Source organism: Cricetulus griseus, chromosome 3 (genome assembly GCF_003668045.3).
Source record: "Cricetulus griseus strain 17A/GY chromosome 3, alternate assembly CriGri-PICRH-1.0, whole genome shotgun sequence".
Classification (NCBI taxonomy): domain Eukaryota; kingdom Metazoa; phylum Chordata; class Mammalia; order Rodentia; family Cricetidae; genus Cricetulus; species Cricetulus griseus.
The window spans coordinates 77399335-77421065 of record NC_048596.1 but is presented as its reverse complement, the minus strand read 5'-3'; the positions used below and the strand labels follow the sequence as shown (position 1 = coordinate 77421065).

Below are 21731 nucleotides of genomic sequence, written 5' to 3'. Positions count from 1 at the left end.
TATACCAAATATTACAATCATTTTGTCAAGGCCACCAAAGGGCAGATGTGAAATGTGCACAAAAGTATCTCAAGCACAAAAACCAAAGGGAGACATTCTAAAAGGTTGACATTCCATTCCTCTGTCTGCAGTGAAGGATACTTTCTTAAATATTTAGCTTTGGTTAAGCAAACTGAATGTCATGAGGAAATGAAAATGTGTGCATACTCTCTTTCTGACATAAACAAACAAACAAAAAATATCCACCCTAAAACCAAGCCACATATGGAAGAGTGGTCACTAACAAGCCAGGACAGTACCTATAGCACATGCATAAAGGCTGGCCCTGGCCAAAGGCAAAGCTTGAGATTTCTTGACTGAAGGTGAACTTCCCTAGATTATGGGAATCGAGGAGGGCTCAGGAATGCACTGAAGCACCGAGTCCAGCTATGGTAACAGAATAAGAGTCCTACCTGATATGTCTTCTGCCATCATAGTTAGTGTTCTACCATGAGCTATATCCTAGCCCCGTGTTTTAGTTTTTACTTTGAGACAAGATCTCAATGTTACCCAGACTGGACTTGAACTTGTGATTCTCCCAAGTAACTGGGATTATGGGGTGCACCATCATATTTCTATCTTATCAACAGCTTCACTTCCCTCAACCAAAAAGATACAATGAGAGTTCTCCAAGAAAAATTCATCTGAGTGTGATAAACTATGCCTGGATAAATAGGTTTTGTTTTGTGCACATTTACTTTACCTCATATATGATCATGTGGCACTGTGTGGATGGCCAAAGATGAGGACTAAAATAATGACAATTAAAACTTTAGCACTCTCTGGATGGCTCATCTTCTACAGAGCCATGGGTTCTAAACCAGAAAAAACTATGGCCTCTGCCTGACCAGCATAGAGAACTGGATGACACCAAGAGAATAAAAATCTCCAGTCAGAAGGCATCTCCTCCTAAAGATGACCTATTGTGAAGCCCAACTCCCAGCGGCATGTCAAAAGTTCAAGTGACTGACCCATGTGTCAGCTCCCTGTAAAACTGAAAGCCCTGAGTGGTGGAGGGATCCTTGTCACCATTGCGCTGTTGGCCTGTACAACAGCAGCTACTTGGTGACTCTGGGCCACTGAATGTAGAGCGAATGGATGACAAATGCCAAGAATACTGTGACTCAAATAGCTCAGTGCTTTCAAATGCGTTCTAGCTAGCACACTGAATGACAACACTGACAGTTACACACCGAAAAGGCTGAGCACACCGTTAAGACACCTGTTAGTCTTTACTTCCCAGCATCAAAGCACACAAACAAGTGTTGCTTTCTCCTGAAAACAGAAAAGCAAACAAGCAATTTGTAGTCTTTTCTCCCCACTAACCAAGGCATGAAAGCAAATCTGATTCACTCTCTGCCACTACATTCTTTGGGCATGGCTACCATGCCAAAGACTGCCACTTGGAAGAAGGCAGGGGTGTCTAGCCTTGAATGCCAGCAGAAGTGGGCTCCTTACCTGCTGTCACCCGGGCTCAGCCCCTGCTCCAATATGCCTGCAGAAGAGGGGATAGGCCCACCCCCTGAGCTGCTGTCAGCCCTAGAGCTCTGAGAAGGCAGCTCTGGGCCTGCTGGAGCCAAGGCGTTGCCATCTGTGGGCGGGAGTGGCGGCTGGAAAGCAGGGGATATGTGCTTTCTATTTAGAGTGCCACCCCGCCGGTGGGCCTGGAAGTCCATAAGCTTCACACCAAAGCTACACAGAGAGAAGAAATAGTCAACACACCACACAAGCCAACCAAAGAGACGGAAGCCCGCTGGTTCTCATAGGTTAAAACCACAGCCCACGTGGCCCAGCATGCAGTTAAATGGCAAGGCTGTGTCAGTGGTTGTCCCAGAAACCAAAGTGAGTATTTGGATCTGGCTTTAAACCTTAGCAAAGCCAACACCTCACACTGATCAGGTTGGTGTATGCAGCTGAAAGCAAACAAGCAAGCCTCATGTTAAGCGACATGGTGTTCTGTGTTGGTTTCCCATTACCTGATTCCCATCTCAAACCTGTGTGTGGGGAGGAGAGGGAAGCCAAGCCCAGAAGCACACCAGTGCTGGCATGGGATACAGAAACATTCATGTGTGTACATGAGGATACAGCTGAAAGCTACGTAGGGCTGGAAAAAACAGTTGCTTTTGGGAGGGTGGCATCTGGAGGATGGGGCAGAAGGAAGAAACTCTTCATTCAGACCATTTGTGCACGGACTTCAAAACATTTTTTTTTTTTAAAGTTTGGATAATTAAGATACTGGGCTCCATTAACTGATATTTATTGGAGAACATACAAAGCAGACAGCTGAGAATGGTGTGTCATGGGCTAGTGAGACTTGTAACACCACAAGCTGTAACTTAAATTCAGGGGACTAACTGTTCTAATAGGCCACCAGGGAATAATGGTAAGGACCTGCATGATGCTCAGGTATCAGAACTCAATGATAAAGGATGATGGTGAATTTCAGAGTGAGAGATTAGGGAAATAAAGCTGTCTTGAACAAGAGAAGCCCACTATGAAACTTAGCCTGCCAACCTTGTCACATGTATGAAGACAGTGTGTTGCTTAACACAGCGCTTAGATGTGGAGCTACTATAAGTTGCTAGCATTTTCCTCACACAGGGATAAATTGCCCTCTAAATGCAAGAATCATACATGGTCTAAATTAGCAATGAGTATCTCATAAATTGCCCATACACAATAGGGTGGAAACATGCCTCTAAATTTAAAACATACATTTCCCTTCTCCAGAACTGTCAAATTCTGGGGCTTCTCCAGTAAATCTGGACTCAGCAGTCAGCAAATGTAGCAAGGCCAAAAATATGTTTCTTCACAGCTCACTGGGAAACATGGTTGTCCTTATATGATCCTCAGCCAAAATCCTCATGTGTTAATGATGTTTCGTTTCTTGTTTCCTAACACTCAAATACATTTAGGTGGGTTAGTACATGTGACACCATTCCACTGTGGGACACATAATGGCATCAAGTAAAGCCTGATGCACAAGGCACAGATGTTAACAGACAATCTAACCCCTGCCCATCTTTGTGGTCAGATTAATGTCTGTACAGACTGACAGTGTGGTTTCTGAATTAGCTAGACTCTGTAAGGCAGGGTTACACAGGGGGCCATTAAGCCAGATCCATGGGTCAAATATCCTCCTTCATGATACCTACTAGTCCTGAGGAAGTGACCAACTCTACACGTACCTCTCCTTTTTCACCAAATCCCCTTCCATCACCGCCATGCTGACAGGTCGCTTCCTCTCCAGGGTCCCCGAGTCAGAGTCATTTCCAGTGTGGGATGTGTGATTAGAATTTGGGGTAGCAAGAGGAACAAATGCTTCTGATACATTGAATTCTATCTCTGTCATAAGAGAAATAAATAAATAAATGTGAGACCTGGCACACACACGGGGTGCTCTCCAATACCCCAGTGGAATGAGCACCTCCATAATCCACAAGGGCAGCTCAAGTACTTGCATCTGAAGAATGGACCCTGACCCCAGTGGAGGCAAGCCAAGAAAGGTCAGCTGAGCACACAGCTCTACTGCTCTTAAAAGAAATCTAAGAATTCAGAAAGGGACAAGGAGCATAGAGAACTTACTGAATAATTAAAAAGGTGACAGGAATCAATATTTACATAAAATAGAAATGAAAGGCATCATTAAAGATTCACTGTCTATAGCATTTTTTCCCCCAAGAATCGCTTTCTTGAAGGAATCACAGGTAGTATGTCAATCTTCATTCTCCTACCCACCTTCGCTAAGCATCAGCAATGAATGATTCTCAAGGACAAGAAGACAGAAGAGAAGAACTGAGCCCAACCCTGGCATCGGGAGCTTACACTGCAGTGGACTGGGCAGCTGGGCTGCACTAAGAAAAGCAGGGCTGGGACGTGTGGACTCAACACATATGCAACCAGTTCCTGAAGAGGAAGCTGTGGGAACCTCTGTGGGTCCCAGGATTGCAACAAGAGAAACTGGAAAACACCAGCTACAGAATTAAAACGTAATTCTCTGACTTCGAAAACCAGCTCTAACCAGCCCTAGCCTTGTCTGCTTTATTTGTACCTTTGCACAAAGCAAACAACTATGCAGAGTCAGGAAGAAACCCTGTTATAAGGGATGGCCTCTGTGCAGTCAGCGTCACTCCTGAAAACAGATCCTGGCTCCATTTTCCCAGCACCGAGTTCATCAAACCTTTCTCTCTCCAACATCCTAATTTGCTACAGGTGTTAAGTTTATTTTATCTGTTTATGTGGCTGCCTGCTCAGGGAACACACGTTCTTTCAGAGAAGATATGCAATCATAGCAACTAGTGAGCATTTATTTAATATATACTGTCTGGATATTTTGTTTGTTTGGTTTTGGTTTTTTGAGACAGGGTTTCTCTGTAGCTTTGGAGCCTGTCCTTGAACTCGCTCTGTAGACCAGGCTGGTTTCGAACTCACAGAGATCTGTCTGCCTCTGCCTCCAGAGAGCTGGGATTAAAGGCGTGTGCCACTACTGTCCAGCCCTGAAAATGTTTTAATGACGCTAAGGGAAATGGAAAATAATATTAATTATCATTATATCAAAATATAAATGCACACAAATGAAATCTAAAGTGAAGTTTGAGAAAGCGGAAACCAATTACATAATCATCAACATGTTTTCTTCTTTTAAAAAAATGTGATATATTACTATCGCATAGCTTTAGCAATTGGTGAGCCAGGAACCAGGATTACCTCCAGGGAAGAACCAATCTGCATGCTGGATGATAGGTTCAATCACCGCAACCACGTGGACAGATGTGGCAGCTGCTATTTCAGCCAGTGTTCTGCAAGGAAGTTCACACAATTAAAATGCTCCACCTTGGCAGTCACACATTTTTGCAAGCTGCCAGGGCATCCCAAAGATTACTGATGGATAAAATATTTACATACAGATACAAAAATTAAACCCACGGGCCCTATCCTGTGAGTTTTCCTGTAATGGCCCAAGGGGAAAAATTATCCAACTATCAAACCTTCCCCAGCAGAATGGTAACCACCACCATGTCCATGCATGGGCACCAGGGCAGTGACACAAGGGTTTTAAGCTGATTGAAATAGGGCTTGCATTTCCACACTCAACACCTGGTAGGCAGACCCCAAATCACCCCAAACTACTGATGCCTATGATGCCACCAAGAGCGAGTATTTAAGTGTCCTCAAAGCCCCTGCCTTCTCATGGCAGGCAACATACATATATAAGCTCTGATTCCACGATGACAGTCCAGATGCTGAAAGGGTTTGCTAAAAGGGCTCAAGAAAAACAACAACAAAAACCAATCATTATCACTGCCATCAAACTCACCCTTGAGTCCGACACCGCCAAAGCAAGCAGCTTGCGATGTGCCTGATGGTTACTATGCATCCACAAAGCTTTAGGTTCTCAACAGACCTAAACTGTCCCCAAGTGGAGGATGTTCATATGGAGGCGAACCAGAAGGCAGGAACCAGAGGTCAAGCATCACTTTCAAAGGCAACCCCTAGAGACCTGCCTCCACCAGTTAGGCCCCACTTCTCAATAGCTCTACAACCCCACAAAAAAGTGCCATGAGCTGGGAAACAGATGTTTAAAACATGAGTCCACGAGGGACATTTCAGATTAAAAACACAACAGGAACCTCGACAATCCCCACAGGATCCAGGAAAGCAAGTTCTAAACAAGCCAGCAGCATACACTAGGCCCTTTATATCCCACCTTTGATCTGAGGCATTTTCCAGTTATCCAGACCATGCACACTGTTCTCAAAAGGCAAACACCAAGCTCTGACCGCCTGTGGTGCTTTCTATGGTCTCAGTATCAGGGGCAGGAAAGTATTCCTTCACTAAGGTGAACAAGTGCTGCTCCCTGATGAGAGTGCTTGCCAGTCTCCCCAGTTTGTCACCATCCTCTGATCTACACTGCCAGCATTGAGAGGGTAGAACAGTATACCCCAATGTGTGCCCCTGTGGTATAATGCTATTCTGAGGTGAAAACAGCAGATGCCAGAGGGAGCTCTGGCTGTCTTTTTCCTTCCTGAGGGCCAGAGATAACCTAGTGAAAGACACCTTCCCACAATTCAGAAAAGAAACATTCTTGCCATCCATGACAGGGTGACAGGGTCAATCTGTACAAATAAACTGTTGGACCAATTCTCATTGCCCTAGTGTGTCTCTATACTCAACTGTCCAGCCTAAGTCCATCTTGCCACATGTTCACAAAATACTACACTGCCCAGCTAGAGCAGCATTTCCTATGTACATGCAAAAACCTGTAGGTTTTTCTCCTGTCAATTTGTTTTGTCAGTTAAACTGTCAGGCACAGCTATAGACACTTACAGGCTTGAAGCATGGGTTTGTCTCCCTTGTGCTGCACACACACACACACACACACACACACACACACCCCTAGCTTTTTACCATACAGGGGTTGCTAAGCTGTCTGACTGCTCAGGAGTGGAGGTTCTCTTAGGACAGGGACAATGTCTCCTCTGTCACTTTGTCTTCTGCACCAAGATAACACTGAGTCCACAGCTGTGTCCTCAAAGTATCAGCTGGATGGAAAGGCAACTTCAGAACACCCTGAAGTCACCTGCACACTCACCGTGTCTGTTGAACTCCATTGCGACCCATGCTGATCGGCAGCAAGGAGAAGCTTAAGCATGAGGTGGAGAAGAATCACTTACCCTTCTTGTTTGGCCCACAACAGGTTAGGGCCCAGCACAATGGCAATGTTGCTAGGAGTCATTTTATTAATGTCACTGGTCTGGGCAAGCTTTGCAAGGAACTTGATTAAATACCTAGATACAAAACAGAAGGGTAGGAGCATCACTGAGAGTGTCCCTGCCCTGCCTTGTGCTTGGCACAGTGGCTCAGGCACTCACTATAGGCCATCGCCGAACTGGGAACCAGCTCACAGAGAGGGCTGCTCACACTTCTCATGCACTTTATTCAAAACAGATTATTGAGGGCTTAGAAGGAGAAAACAGGTCCAATATCATCACACCAATTTAACCAATTTCTAATTTACTTTTCCTTTATAATCTATTTCCTTTACCTCTACATTAATTACATGGTGATTAATAGTAAGATTAATATGTGTTTAATAAAGTAGTTTTTAAAAAATGAAACTGTATTTGAGAACTCCCATTTTAATTATGAAAATAATTTACTGCATATGCTGCTATATGTTAGGTCGTATAAAAGTGAAACATTATGAACAACCAAGCTACTTATAAACAAGGAACAGGTTGATCTATAGTAGAATACTATAAAAACCACATAAAATCACGTAGTGATACTGAAAAATCTCCAAGATGTATTCAGCAAAGATATGGAGTAAAGCAGGCAAAGGAGAGATGACGAACACAATGTACACTATCATCCACGCTAAAAATAAAAAGTGGGTTCAAGTGACGATGGAGGTGGGAATGAGGTAGGTATAACCACAATTCATTGTATACATATATGAAATTCTCAAATATGAAAATGTTATTTTTAAAAAGCGTGCAACGGGAGAGAAATATGTATCATGAATGTACTTGAACATGGGCACACACATACATAGCACACACACACACATGCACACACAGAGGCTCTTGCAGAGTTTACAGATACTGAAGAAAACTAGATTTTTATCTCAGAAGAACTAGGTGTCTAGGGACAAGAGAATTTTCAATGTATAGCTTTTGAACTTGGGACCACTGGAATTTCTGTCCTTCATTATTTAAAAAAGAAAATTACTAAAGGTTACAGAGAAAAAGAAGCAAACCAAAAGGTCAAATCCCAACACACTAAGGATTGTAACTGAGTTCCCACATCACACCGAATAGACTTCCATTATCTGCCATTCTGAGCCAGGTGTGTTACACATTATCAAGGAGAAATGTTATAGATCCTAGAAGCTCACAAGGCAAAGCCAATCTTTCAGATGTGGAGATGGAGTATCGGACATAGCTGAGACAAAGACCAAAACCAAGCTTAAGTCAGGTAATGTTTCACAAATAACCTGTAAAGTGGATTTCAAACAAATCTCTTAAGAAAAACAAATATCTGATTTAAAGGTTTATTTTTAAATTTTAATTACATTTATTCCTCTGTGTGTATATATTACAGAGAAAGATAAGTGGGGAGAGAGAGGGAGACAATAGAAGGACACAACTTGCAGGAGCCAATTCTCTCTTTCTTGTGGGTCCCAGGAACTCAACTCAGCTTGTCAGGCTCAGCAGCAAGGGCCTTTGCCCACTGAGCCATCTTGCTGGACCCTTAACTGACAATTCCCTGGGGCTACTTTTCCTCTACACATCTTCCAGGTTACAGGTTTTCCAAAGGAAAAACAACAGTCCCAGAAGGTTGTCCCATGGGAAGTTTTCTTAGAGACATTATTTAATAACATAATGAAATATAATCTCCACACTATTTTATATGAAAGGATACAGAAAGTGTAATTACGGATTAACTGTCCATTTATATAAGGGGCAGCCCAGTCTCCAAACACAACATACAGTCACCAAAGCTTCTCACAGCAAGGTCTTTGCTAACAGCTGCACTGTGCAAATGATCAGATCATCTATATATATCAACATCACCTACAGACTAGTGTACAGTAGTGCATGCACACCCGCCCCATCCCAGCAGCTCCATATTATTCTGCAGGCATACTGGAGGTGGGGTCATCTCGGAAGAAACATATCCACTCCAGGATCACTGCAGCTTCTGTTATACAATCATATACACTCTGATGGCTAATTTGATGTCAACTTGACAAACGGGGAAGAAGTAACAACTGAGGAAAAGCATCTATCGGACTAGCATGTGGGCATAACTGTAGTGCTTTTTCTTGATTAATAACTGATGCAGGAGGGACCAGCCTACTGCCATCCTTGGGTAGGTTAGCCCAGGCTGTGTGACAGCTAAGCAATAAGGCTGGGAGTAAGCATAAAACAGTCTCTCCTTCAGTCTGTGCCTCCAGGTTCCTGCCCTGAGTCTCTCCCTCTATGATGGACCATAACCTTAAAGACAAACCCCAAGGAGCTTTTGATTATGATGTTTATCACAGCAACAGAAATGCAAATGCAAACACATACCTAAAGTTAACAAAATTTTGTGGTGGCAACTTCTGACATGTTGTCCATAAATATTGAAGTTTTTTGTCTTGATCCTGCACACTAGGAAAGAAATATATACAAGAATTTATAAAAGCACACATTGTTAAAACCCATATTAATGTGCTTATATAGCACCCGTTTGTCAGAGGCACCTGTGCTAAAGTCTTGATTGACAGTCTGTGGTGCTAATAGGAGATGCTGGAACCTTCCTGAGGCAGGGTGCAGTTGGAAGACTCGGTTCCTAGAGGGAGGTGTTAGGACCCCAGTTCCTACCTGTGTTCTACTTGCCAGCATGAGGCAAATATGCTTCTACCACCATGATGTACCATAATGTATGGCATAGCCACAAGTCTGAAGCATCAGGAAATGAACTTCTGAATCGAATAACCACAATAAACCTGCCCTCCTTTAAGCCGATTATGTCACATATTTCATATAGCAGAAATCTAATGCATGTTCTTTTCCAAGTGAAGCTTGTCTATTTTCAAAACTGCAAGAGAGCACTGATTTGGAAAATAAACAGATATGGAGTCAAATCCCAATTCTACACTATCTGACTGCAAGCAGGTACTTCATCTCATCAAGCTTTGCAGGACAGGGGAAGAATGTCGATTCTGTTGAATGATCTTAAAGCTAGAGGCAGAATCCTGTGAAACCACCATGCCCCAACCTTGGCAAAAGCAGACACTATTGAAAATTCTGTCTAGGAATGTGTATATTAATTAGCAGCATTATAAAGCCTAGCTTTTCTTAACATAAAGGCAGGCTGGTCACAGATCTACTGCCAAACTCCCAGGAGCCCAGACCTCAGGTCTCTCTTGCTGTCAATTCTGCTCCAAAGCTCCAGTCTGGCGCTAATTCCCGTGTGGAACAGTTACAAGAGCTCTGGTTCTACACAGCTTTGATTTACAAACTTCCATAAACACAAGATAGGAAGAAAAGAACCCACAGAGCAACAACTCTGTCCTCTACAAAGAGTGTAGTGGGTACCCATGATGCTGATGAGTTGCAGAACAGAGGGTCATCTGATTACACTTTAGAGGCCAGCCACCAAGTTAACAGAATGGCTTTTTTCAACATTTCTCAACTACAGTATCTATCTGCCAGCAGACAGATGCCTTCTCCTTCAGGAAGAATTTTAGTCTAGGAGCCTAGAGGAGAGTTGAGGTGAGGAGACTAATGATACAAGAAACCCCAATGATGCCAACTGTTGTCAATTCATTTAACTCAGTCCCAAGACAGACTGAGAACTTGTTTTTGAACTTAAAACCTCACCACCTACCAGGGAGAAAGTCCACAGTGACTGCAGATCCCCGAGAAGCAACACAGTGATCACCACAAATATCTCTAGCTAATTGTGGTCAGCTCAGTAGGAGAGTGACAGAGTAAGCTCATGGGGGAGGGGCAGGAGTAAAGGTGAGACTAGTTCTTCCTCAGGACTGAAGAATTCGGCAATTAAGGGTGAAGTGAAAGGTAACAAGGAGATCACCTTTGCTGGCCAAGGACAAGCTAATAACATTTGAAATACACTGTCCTGTTACTAGACAGAGTGAAGCTGAGGGTGAAGGACAAGATCAAAGAATGGGCGGAGCCTTTGGGGCAGATAGGTCTCCATGTGGATGCCAGTTCTGACAATTCCTTGGCCCAACTCCTTCCCAAGCCCCAGTTCCTGTATCTGTACAATGAAGATAACATGAACACAAGCCTATTCTGGATGCTCAATGCTTATTAAGAATGGCAAGAGGCAAAACAAACAAACAAACAAAAGCCCACCAAAACCAACAACAACAAATAAACAACAACAAAACAGTGCCAGGTGATGGTGGTGGACACTATTAATCCCAGCATGCAGGAGGCAGAGGCAGGAGGATCTCTGTAAGTTCGAGGCCAGCCTGTCTACAGAGCAAGTTCTAGGAAAGCCAGGGCTGTTAGATAAATCTTGTCTCAGAAAACAAAACAAAACAAAAAAGCATATCAGGAGAGAGTGGGGCAAAGCTTAGCACACAGTGGACACTGAGAAAACACCCAATCCTGCAAATAAGACTCCTCCTAGTCTATTTCTGAATGGCTGAGCCTACAAGCAGCCAGCAGCACAGTTACCCTACAATGCATGCCCCCAGCTGCAGAACTGTTTTCACTATAAAGGGGTTTGAGACCAGCCAATTCATTAATGTGGGTGAAGCCATAGCAGTTCTAACAAAAGCACAATCCGTGAGCATTTTTTATTCTAGCAATACTGAGCATGTTCACTTTGGATGCAGGTAGAACAGGGGTATCCTCATGCATAATATGTCAGTGTCCCATGATTCCTGAGAGTGCAAGGACTCACAAATGTGCCATAGTACTTCATCACTGCTTTGAACTTTTCAAACTCTAAACACTTTAAACTTACCTTGCAACTTGTGTCCATTCTTCATACAGACTGAAAGTCATCAAGGGCTCAGGCAATTCCCGCAAATAAGACTTCAAAGCACCTGAAACCATGAACACATCCTGAGTATGCACTGGGGGCCAAAGGTGCATCGTTCTGCAAATGAAAGTATCTCATGCAGTCTGCCAAGTGCACAAAACAAACCACAGTTTGGCAGCAATGCTTAGATGATGAAACCTTATAAAAGAAATTCAGTTTCTTGCAGAAATACACCATATACATCAAGAGAACAATGGAAAATAAAATTTGCTTTAAGGTAATTCTATTAACGTAACAAAATTTCTCCAGGCAAACGCAGGTCATGGGTGTGACAGGAAGGAAGAAATACACCCTCAGAATAAATACAAGCTACATCTGAGCACACTGTCTTCACTGAAAAGAAACTTACTCTAGCCATGCAATGCAGTGCTGGCCTTGTGGGTAGAGGACAAGAAAGGAGGACAATCCTTGGTATTCCAAACAGGGTGCCATGTTTGTCACCTTTGCTTAAAAACAGGGCAGGAGGGGAGAAGAAAACCCAGAAAGAAGAGAAAGATGTACACTATGTGCACACACATAGTGCATGCTAGGAGATCTGACCAGGGGGCCTCTCATTTGACCACTCACCCCCTAAATGACAACTGCTCTTTCAGCTGGTTATCTGAGAAGGACTTGCCAGCCACTGAGAACAGCTAGGCTTGCAAGTCCTTGGACCTCACCTGCTACAGCATGGGGGTCTGAATAGAATTCATCCAGATGAGATGTGGAGCAATCTAAAGCAGCTTTCAACTTCTTTAATTTGGAGGCTCCAGCCCCAATCCGAAAAAGGCCCTAAAGACAATAAAAAGCCAGTAGCATCAAGTCAGAGCTGAGTCTCAGCCTGGGGATCTTCGGCTTGCTTATGAGAGCAGTCACACTGCCCATCTTACACCATTCCAAGGACTGAAGAGTGCTGTGTGTGTCTAGCACATGTGACAGGAAGAACACAGACCTTAATGCTAGTAGTTCTTAATCTATGGAAAAGCCTTTTTATTTCATAGCACTGACTATTGACTTCTATATTATCTTACAAATTAATTTTTTTAAAAATGACATTTCAGTGAAAACAGACCAGACTTCATGTCACTTTCACTGACCTAAATGTGGCTGGTTTTTGTTTTTTGTTTGTTTTTTTTTAAGGAAAACACATAGGGACTCAACCAATAAAGGCAGGTTTTATAAAAGACAGTGGACCAGGATTTAGGAGACTTGGGCTTAAGTAATAAATCAGCAAGCTTCTCAACACTTTATACACCCAGTGATTCTTCACTGGGAATGAGTGGGTAGTATTGATGACAATCAAGTATTGCTGCTCTCCTGGAGAGCAAAAGCAGGTCAAATTGAGAAGCATGGATAGGGGCTTTTAAAAGTTGAGGTTAGGTACCAGGAGCCATGAGAGCTTCCATGATGCTCTTGATTTGGGCTGGATTAGACGACAAAGTCGTATCTGTGAAAACTCACTGTGTTGTTCACCTACAGAGCCTCTGTTCTTCTGTATGCATGTGAAACAAAAGATTCTTTTTTTTTTTTCAAGACAGGGTTTCTCTATGTACCCCTGGCTGTCTGGAAGACCAGGCTGGCCTCGAATGAACAGAGATCTGTCTGCCTCTGCCTTCTGAGTGCTAGGATTAAAGGCGTGTGCCATACCACCTGCCTAACAAAATATTCTTTAAAGGACAGAGAACCATGCATTTTGAATGTAGCTCTGCCCTGGCATGAACTCATTGTGTGTTTACCTCTATGTAAGAGGACAAATAGGAGCTGCCTTGCTTGGTTCATGCAGATATTTTTGGTCTGGATCATATAAAATACAATATATACATGTACCTTTTAAAAACCACTGCACAACACACACAAATGTAAGACTATCATAAACAAGAGCTCATGGACGTTCTCAGCTACCAGAGCATTGTCCCAAATCATAAACAGATTGAAAGAGACAGGATGGTGAAATGTCAGAGTGCACTGCAAGCAGAACAAGTGCACACTGTTCTGGAGGTCCACTTTATTTACTAAATAAAGGTCCATGGACTCATTGGAAAATATGGATCATGGGGACAAAGGTCTGAAAGCCAATGGTCTATACCTCCACAGTGGCTGTAGAATAAAAGTGTATGGGGGGGGTCATCTGGACAGAGGAAGGGTCAAATGATTTGGCAGGTGGGAACTGGGGTGCCCCTCACCTCCTCCTTCATGCCAGTCTCCAGCAACAACATGACGCAGGCCTCAATGGGGAGAGCAATCTCACGCCCACTCCTCTTCAGGTGTTCCTCCAAGGGTGTACCAAAGGCTGGTTTCTCTGCCCACTTATCTAGAGCATGAAATAGTTGGTAAGACTGTTGGCCATGAATCCCTGGGAATTTTCTTTCCATAGCACCAAAGGGCTCCCTTACAGACTGGTAGCTGGGGCTTGGGTAGAGGAGAAACACCCAGACATTTGGTAAGCTTTTGTCATTTACCAACTACAGGAGCACAGACCATGCATCAGGCCAGAACTGGGGGACAGAGGATCCTAGCATGCCCAATGGCATGACTTGCCTAGGGGAGATACTGATAGTGGGTGGCCCTGGACCTGCACCACATACCATCAACACATGTGGAGCCAGAGGCCTTGCATTAAAATTCAGGCTACATCAGGGCACACTGTCTTTACTGAAAAGAAATTTACTCTAGCTATGGAAAGTAGTGCTGGTCTCTTGGGTAGAGGACAAGAAAGAAACTCCACGTAAAAGGACAATCCTCAGCATTCTAAATGGGTGCCATGTTTATCACAGACCAAAAAAGGTCAAGGTGAACTCAAAGTAGCTAACACACTGCAACATGCAATACTATTCACCAATCTATATCCAAATTAAAAACCTCTGAGGAGAAAAGCTTTGGTGTATGCAGTTCCCAAGTGTTTTATGACTTTTGGGTCACAGGCCCTATTTCATACACCACAGATCTGAGGCAGCTCAGCAGACACGTGCACAATGAAGCAGTTTAGAAGAATTGGGAACATGGACATACTGAATTAGAGTATGAGGTGCCTGGTTGGTCTGGCTTCCTGTGGGCACCACAGAGATCTAGTGCTGCTTGGAAAGCACACAGAAACCAAAGAAGGAACCAGCACATGATCCTGTGCAGCCAAGGAAGAGAGTACATCCTCCCAGCCTCTGATGGATGCCCTCCCACCACCATCCCGCTATTGGAGGGCTGGATTTGGGCTGTCCCTCGCCTCCATGTGGGGGATGAGGCCCCTCCACCCACCCATACAGAGAGGAAGGGAGAAAAACAAAATGCTACAGATACACAGGCCTAAAATGATTAAAAGTTTAAAATGACAGCAGGGGGAAATGAGGAAAGATGAGAGAAAGTGGTGGAGACAGAACACAGTGGATAAAAACACAGACCAAGGTATATGCCACTCTCAGCTCCTCCCTTCTGCCCAGGTCCTAGCACCGGCCTAGGGAACTTTCTAATAGAAAAAGTATCTGGAAAGCCTGTCCTGTCCCACAAGACAGAGGTCTGTGATAGATCTCTAGAAGCATATATCTTACCTAGACTATTTTGTCCCTTTTACCTAAAGCAATGATGGTCAACCAGGCTCAAAATGGTCATGTGACCATTCTCTTAGTGGATATATAAGAGGCACTTGGGAGTTTTGTATATGACACCTGTAATTGCCTCTATAACATGTCCAACCCTGGATGTTGATGTCAAACAGAAGATAAACATAAGCTGGGAGGAAGGAGCCCAACACCCTGCCCAAGTCCTGTTTCCTATCTGTATAGTCTATTGTAAAACCATGGTCCTGGCTCTCACACTAAAAATCTCTATTTTTAAAATAACAAACTGTCTTAACTGGCAGTCATGAGTTCAATCATGGGCGCTGAACAATCTCAGAAGGAATTAGGTACAACGTAGCCAAGAGAACCGCAGCAGCATCTTGGTGGCTGTGTCTCCCGTCAGTCAGAATGCCCTGTGATGAAGTGTCTTTGAGGCTGCACATGGGCCCTTACTGCATGTAGAGCACTAGAAGGAGGACATTTTCCTATACACATGTACCTCTGCCCCATTGTGAACTTGTCTAGAGGATCACACAATGAACCCTAAAAGAGAGATCCAATCCACCATGATTTGGGATGAGAGAGGGCAACCTTAGCCCACACACATGCCATCTACCTTATAAACATTTATAAAAATTTTGAAACCAATGACATGGGGCCCACTGTGTTGCTTCCTGCCTTTGGGGCAGCCCACTACAATCTCTCTTTGGAGTGCTTGTTCTGCCAAATAAACTTCTGCTTAAGCTTTTCATGTCTCTCCACTTTCCTTTGAGAAGACAAGAACTGACTGAGATTCCCCCCTACCCCCCATAACACTGAAAGATGACCATACTCCAGTCCTCTCTTGGAATGTTGTAGTAAACACTGAGCAGAGTATGGCTTACCACCCACTTTGGAGTGTTAGCAGCAGAGGGAACAAATGAGAACTTCTGACCTAGACACAATTCCAAAAGCAAGTTCCAGTTCAAGAGCTGGCCTTCAAACAACAGGCCTACTGTGTGTCAAGTACTGCAGCAGGCACACGAAATTCGTAAGGACTCCCCACTTTCACAGTGAGAGCAACTAGACTGTGAAGGACACATAAGACAGACACATAAACATGTAACAGCCATTAGACAGGACATATTGCTAAGATGTGGAGATCAATGGTATAGACGAGGGTCGCAAACCACAATTGTTGGGTTGTTGGGTAGAACAGGTCTGTGGGCCAGGGTGGAGAGTCTGGCTGCAGTCACTCTGAGAGCAGGTTGGAGGTTTCCACAGGGGAAAATATGCTATGCTGAGACCTTTAAAATATCCAAGAGAAGCCAGAGGTCAGGACTGTTAAAAAGTGTCTGGTTTTTCAATGGTGGCAACTGTTTTTTTGTTTTTGGGTTTTTTTTGTTTTTTTTCGAGACAGGGTTTCTCTGTGGCTTTGGAGACTGTCCTGGAACTAGCTCTTGTAGACTAGGCAGATCTCGAACTCACAGAGATCGGCCTGCCTCTGCCTCCCGAGTGCTGGGATTAAAGGTGTTCGCCACCAACGCCCGGGGCAACTGACTTCTAACATAAAGTTGAATGAGCGATGGCTGTTTGCGACTCCTAGTATAGACCATCAATGTGTCAGCAATGCAGAGACAACCTGGCACTCCGTGCTGGCTGCAGTAGTTACAGAAGGCTCCTCAGAGGAAGTGAGTGAGGCAGGGACTGACAGGCATCAAGAAGCAGACAAGCACACATGAGGGGTTGGCTGGGAATAGCACTGAGACACATGGAAATGAGAGTGCTAGGGGCTGGTGGGACAGAAGGAAGGTGGAGCGCAGTGCCAACTACCCAGATCCCAGTCAAGGTATGCAAGGGGACAGAGTGATGGCTCCTGGGTTTCACAGTCGCAGAGTCTGAAAAGGGGCAGTAATGGAAGGTAGGAAGGGAAAGACAGCTGGAGTAAGAAGTCTCGGGGACTCTCTAAGATGTGTCCAACGTAAGGAAGCCCAGATTCAAGGGAACTACCTGATACTTATAGTGCAGAGGGTGGGGCTTCAAGATGAAGGAATTCTAGAGAAAAAGGATGACAGAGGGAGGAAGAGAGGGACAGAAGAATGAGAACAGACTCAGAAAAGGCTGCTGGGTGGGAACAGAATCAAAGACACGTGGAATCCTTACCATGAAGGAAGAGTGAAATCAGAAAGGTGTTTGCAGACAGTGCTGACCTGGGCTGTGTCAAGCACCAAGATCTAGGGAAAAGGTCACTGCTCCCTGGGGAACTGTAATTTCCTTTAATGGTGAAGTGGGCACAGAAGCCAAACTGCAAATAGTTATGGGTAGGATGGCATGGTGGATATTGGAATCCTCCAGGCATGGAGACAGGGGGATCCACTGTATGATTTTTTTTTTCCTAGATATGCTGAGTCGTTCTGAGAGAAAGCTACTGAAGAAAAGACAGAGCTAAAAGAAAGGAAGGTACAAAGACAGGTGGAGGTGAGGGGGATGGATTGCAGCCCGTGAGGGAGTGACCTGAGAAAGACAGAGCACACCTCTTCACAGCGGTGCTCATCACACTCCAGCTTTCCCTCTTCTATCCTGAGCTCTTCTCTGCTCTCCTGACTTTCTGCATATTTCTCTGAAGAAGAACCCTGAATGGGGATGAGCAAGAAATCCAACCTTCTTGCTCATGTTAATATTCAACTCTTCCCAACAGAGTTCTCACCATTCAAAGGCTAGAATGACTCCACATCTTGTCCCATGTATGGCCCAACCAGCAGAGACATCTCACAAACACGCGTTCTAAATGCTCTGAACTTGACAGCAGTCTGTCCTTTGGAAAGATGAGCATTTGCTGCCGAGACTCAGTATATTGTGCAGGAACTGGGAAACTGAGTGATTTGGGAAAAAGGGCAGCCTGTCCTGAAAAGAACGGCCAGGTAATGAGACATGCTGCCCTGCACCTGGGATTGCTGAAGACTCAGTCAGGCTAGAGGAGCTCTAACTCCACAGGGCAAAACATCCAGAACACAGAATAACTCAACAGGGCTTCCTGAAACTTAGGCAAAGACATGGCATTCTCTAGGGGACCAGCCGCCCACACATTCGTGAGCACTACACGTTTGCCCACCTTGCCCAGTCACATGTTTGCCACACTCAGCACCTGTCCAGATCCCTTTGCAATTCAAGCTCAATGGCTCCACAGGGGATGTATGGTCCAAATGTCAGCTCTATGTACCAAACAAAACTAGACTCAGTTCTCCATAACTGTGAGCTAAAGGAGCCAACAACTGCAGACCAAAAGTATTTGGAAAGGTTGTAGGCATAGATCATTTGCCTCATACATACATAACCTTTTTTTTGCATCGCAGTACTAGAAGGGAAAAAGAGAGAAAAGAAAGAAAGAAAGGGACACTGGAAAAGGCTGATCTGTACTGAGTATGTAGACACCTTCATTTCCTTGTCATTATTTCTCAAACAGTGCAGAAGAACAACTATTTTTATGTAGCACTGCATTATTATAATAGACATTGTTATCTAGAGATTTAAAAACATGGGATGTGTGTGGAGGGTGTTTGCCAACACTATGCTGCTTTACAAAGGGACTTGGAAGTCTGGAACTTTTGTTCTGGAGAGCGAATCACCTCATGTACACCAAGCGACAAACACAGTACAACCCAAAGATGGCAGAATAACTTCTTCCTGAATCTGCTGATAACCATTCTAACGGTAAATCATCGAGAAGCAACAGCAAGAGCTGCAGTTGGGGGAGGCTTTACACATCCAACTTAAAACTGACAACCAGGAGAGCGTTCAGCACACTGGTGGACAGAGTGGCTACATGCTTCAGCAGAGCAGACAAATATCAGAGCTGGTAAGAAAGAGAGAGGTGGAAGAAAGGTTAGAAAGAGGCAGCCATGACCTTGTGATTTGATCACAGTGACTGATGTGGCATCAAGGGCTGACTTGCCAAATTATTCCTTTATAAGTCTGGAATAATTTTTCTAAAACAGATGGATGCTCCCTATGGAACAGAAAACTGACTGGAAAAGAATAACTACATGGCAGAGGTCCTCAAACCTGTACAAGAAGCAGAGAGGCTGTCTGTCTTCAGTGGAAGGTGTTGGAAGTACAATGCTCTGTTAGTGTGTTAATTTGGGTTTGGAAGAAGTTAGAGAATGCAGCAAGAATGAAATTATGCTGGGAAATGCTAGGCAGAGGCTTCATCTCAAGAAAAGGCATGCAAATGCAAGGTGAAGAAGAGGAGAGGCAGAGAGAGGGGGCAGAGCGAGAGGGGGCATCAGCAGACACGTAGGTTACATTACCTTGATGGGCGCGCATTTCGGGAAGGGCCTTTTCTAAGACTGCTAATGCTTTTCTATGGTAATCTGCTTGGGCTTCTAATAACTGAGAACAGACCCACATTCAAAAACAAAAGTAACGTTAGCATTGGATGGACACAGACACAATGGTTGAGCAAAACTGAAAATGAACTCTTTCCAAAAGCTTAAATGATTCAATTTCTCTAATGTGTTAGCATTCAGTCAAGGGAAAGTACTTACCGTCACAAAGAATTTGCCGTACTCCCCTTCTTTGGCCATGAAGTTGTACATGTCTGCGGCGAGTTGATCCTGGGTAGAAGATGCATCACTAACATCAGTAAAGAAACTGGCACTTCACAACCTCTGGGATTTCTTAGATCAAAAGGATGTAAACACCCACCCCTGAAGGACTATGTTAATCAGGTTGAGGTGGGAAGACCCACCCTAAAAGTAGGCAGTACCATGTTTGGAGTTTGGGTCCTAGACTGTATAAAATGCTAGCTCACATTCATCATTCCCTGCTTCCTAACTGTGGAGGTGATGGAATCAGTGGCACTTGATGCCATGAGAGACTCCACCTTGAAGTGTGAGCCAGAATAAGCCCTTTCTCCTTAAGTTGCTTTTGTCAGAGGATTATATTTGCTGGTATACCTTTTAGAAAGCCAAAGCAGTGAGCATGATTTGGCATTTATTACCATTTGGGCTCTGGGTAACAAAAAGGAGGGAAAAGGTTATACTTCTATTGTCATATAAATATAAAAATATGTATGGCAAAAAAACCAAATGACTAGAAACAGTAGTTTTCTGTTAGCTGGGCAATCAGAAAGAGAAATGGTGGGGGTGACACTTTTTAATATATGAACTAATGTAAGTTAACCACTTAGGTAAAAATTGCTGTTATTCTTTTTATCTTGCAGCACTGGATTGACTCTCAGGCCTTGTACATTCTAGGTAAGCTCTCTATCAATAAGCCTGATTTCTACTTTTTATTTTGAGACAGAGTGTTACAAAAATTCTAGCTGGCCCTGAGTACTTTCTGTAGCACAGGCTGGCCCAGAACTTGTAATCTTTTTGTCGTAGTGTCTCAAGTAGCTGGGATTACAGGCTTATACCATCAGGACAGAAATTTAAGGACAGATTTGGCATTTGAATATGCATTCCTAATGTTTCTAAATATGTATCTATTGACATTTTACATACATATTGGAAACACATATATTAGAAAACTATACATATAGCTTGAGTAAGCTTTTTAATGTACTATCTTCTATTTTTTCCTGTTAAGGTGCACAAAGTAATATGAAGGCTTTCTTACTTGGAAAGGCACATTAAGAGCAACAAATATTCCTTTAGAATAAATAAGAAAGCAAGAAAGTAGATTTCCTGAGACCTCACCCTAACCCCCTCTTTCCTAGCCAGAAAGAGGAGGAAAGAAAAACAATGAACAGAACAGTCAAATGCTAAACACAAACTAAAGCTGGGGATAACCTCTGCTGCCCAACATGCTGGAATGTAACAGTCCTGTAAGCTCAAGGGTCAGAAAATCGTTAAGCATGGAGCCTAGTGAGTTAAGGAAGAACGATATATCTGTCATGTGTAATGACATGCATGTATATCTTATATATATATGTATATCATGTATATCTTTTCTTTTTTGAAACAAGGTCTCATTATGTAGCTTAGCTGTCCTGGAACTCATTAAATAGACCAGGCTAGCCTCAAACTCAAATATCTACCTACCTCTGCTTCTGTCTCCAGAGTGCTGGAATTAAAGGCATGTGCCACCAGTATTTCTAAAGAATTATATCCCAACAAAAGGGAAGATTACAGTAAGTTCTCTCAACAGCACATGGAGAGAACTGAGCAGTGTCTATGGACCAGGCTGAGTCCAGGAAAGAACAATGCCTATGTGACACTCACTCCCAGTTCCCAGGACCCTGGAGACAATGCCTTTCTCCACTGGTTAAGCAGTGTCACTTGAATATGATTTATTTTTTCATATTCTTTTTTTGTTTCTTTCTCTCTGAGTTAGAGTTCGTGTAACCCATGCTAGTCTCAAGCTTGTAGTCATGGATGACCTTGAACATCTGATCCTCCCACTTTGTGTGATTCTGAGACTGAACCCAGAGCTCTGTGCATGCCAGGCCAACATTCTACCTACTAAGCTAAATATGATCCTTTATAAACACAAAAACTATGGTGCAATTCTGTGAGGTATGTTTCATTTTTACCTACTACATTCAGTATTTAACAGTTTAGAGATCAGTAACTGTTCTCTCTCTCTCTCTCTCTCTCTCTCTCTCTCTCTCTCTCTCTC

At 43.7% G+C, this 21731-nt stretch overlaps 1 protein-coding gene across 12 annotated transcripts in view; it reads right to left on the bottom strand.

The window, feature by feature from the left end:
- Positions 1–21731, bottom strand: part of Arhgap17 (Rho GTPase activating protein 17) — an 84604-nt gene that overhangs the window by 12967 nt on the left and 49906 nt on the right. For 5 of the 12 annotated variants that reach the window (XM_027410294.2, XM_027410300.2, XM_027410297.2 and 2 more), the window contains exons 8-18: positions 19655–19723; positions 19418–19499; positions 16301–16417; positions 13767–13894; positions 12264–12375; positions 11527–11608; positions 9114–9194; positions 6714–6827; positions 4747–4838; positions 3228–3384; positions 1498–1731 (exon numbers count right to left, since the gene is read on the bottom strand). In XM_027410294.2, coding sequence (XP_027266095.1) covers positions 1498–1731; positions 3228–3384; positions 4747–4838; positions 6714–6827; positions 9114–9194; positions 11527–11608; positions 12264–12375; positions 13767–13894; positions 16301–16417; positions 19418–19499; positions 19655–19723 — 1268 coding nt within the window. The remainder of the gene's footprint in view (positions 1–1497; positions 1732–3227; positions 3385–4746; positions 4839–6713; positions 6828–9113; positions 9195–11526; positions 11609–12263; positions 12376–13766; positions 13895–16300; positions 16418–19417; positions 19500–19654; positions 19724–21731) is intronic. The other 7 variants (XM_027410298.2, XM_027410301.2, XM_027410299.2 and 4 more) reach the window with 3 other exon arrangements.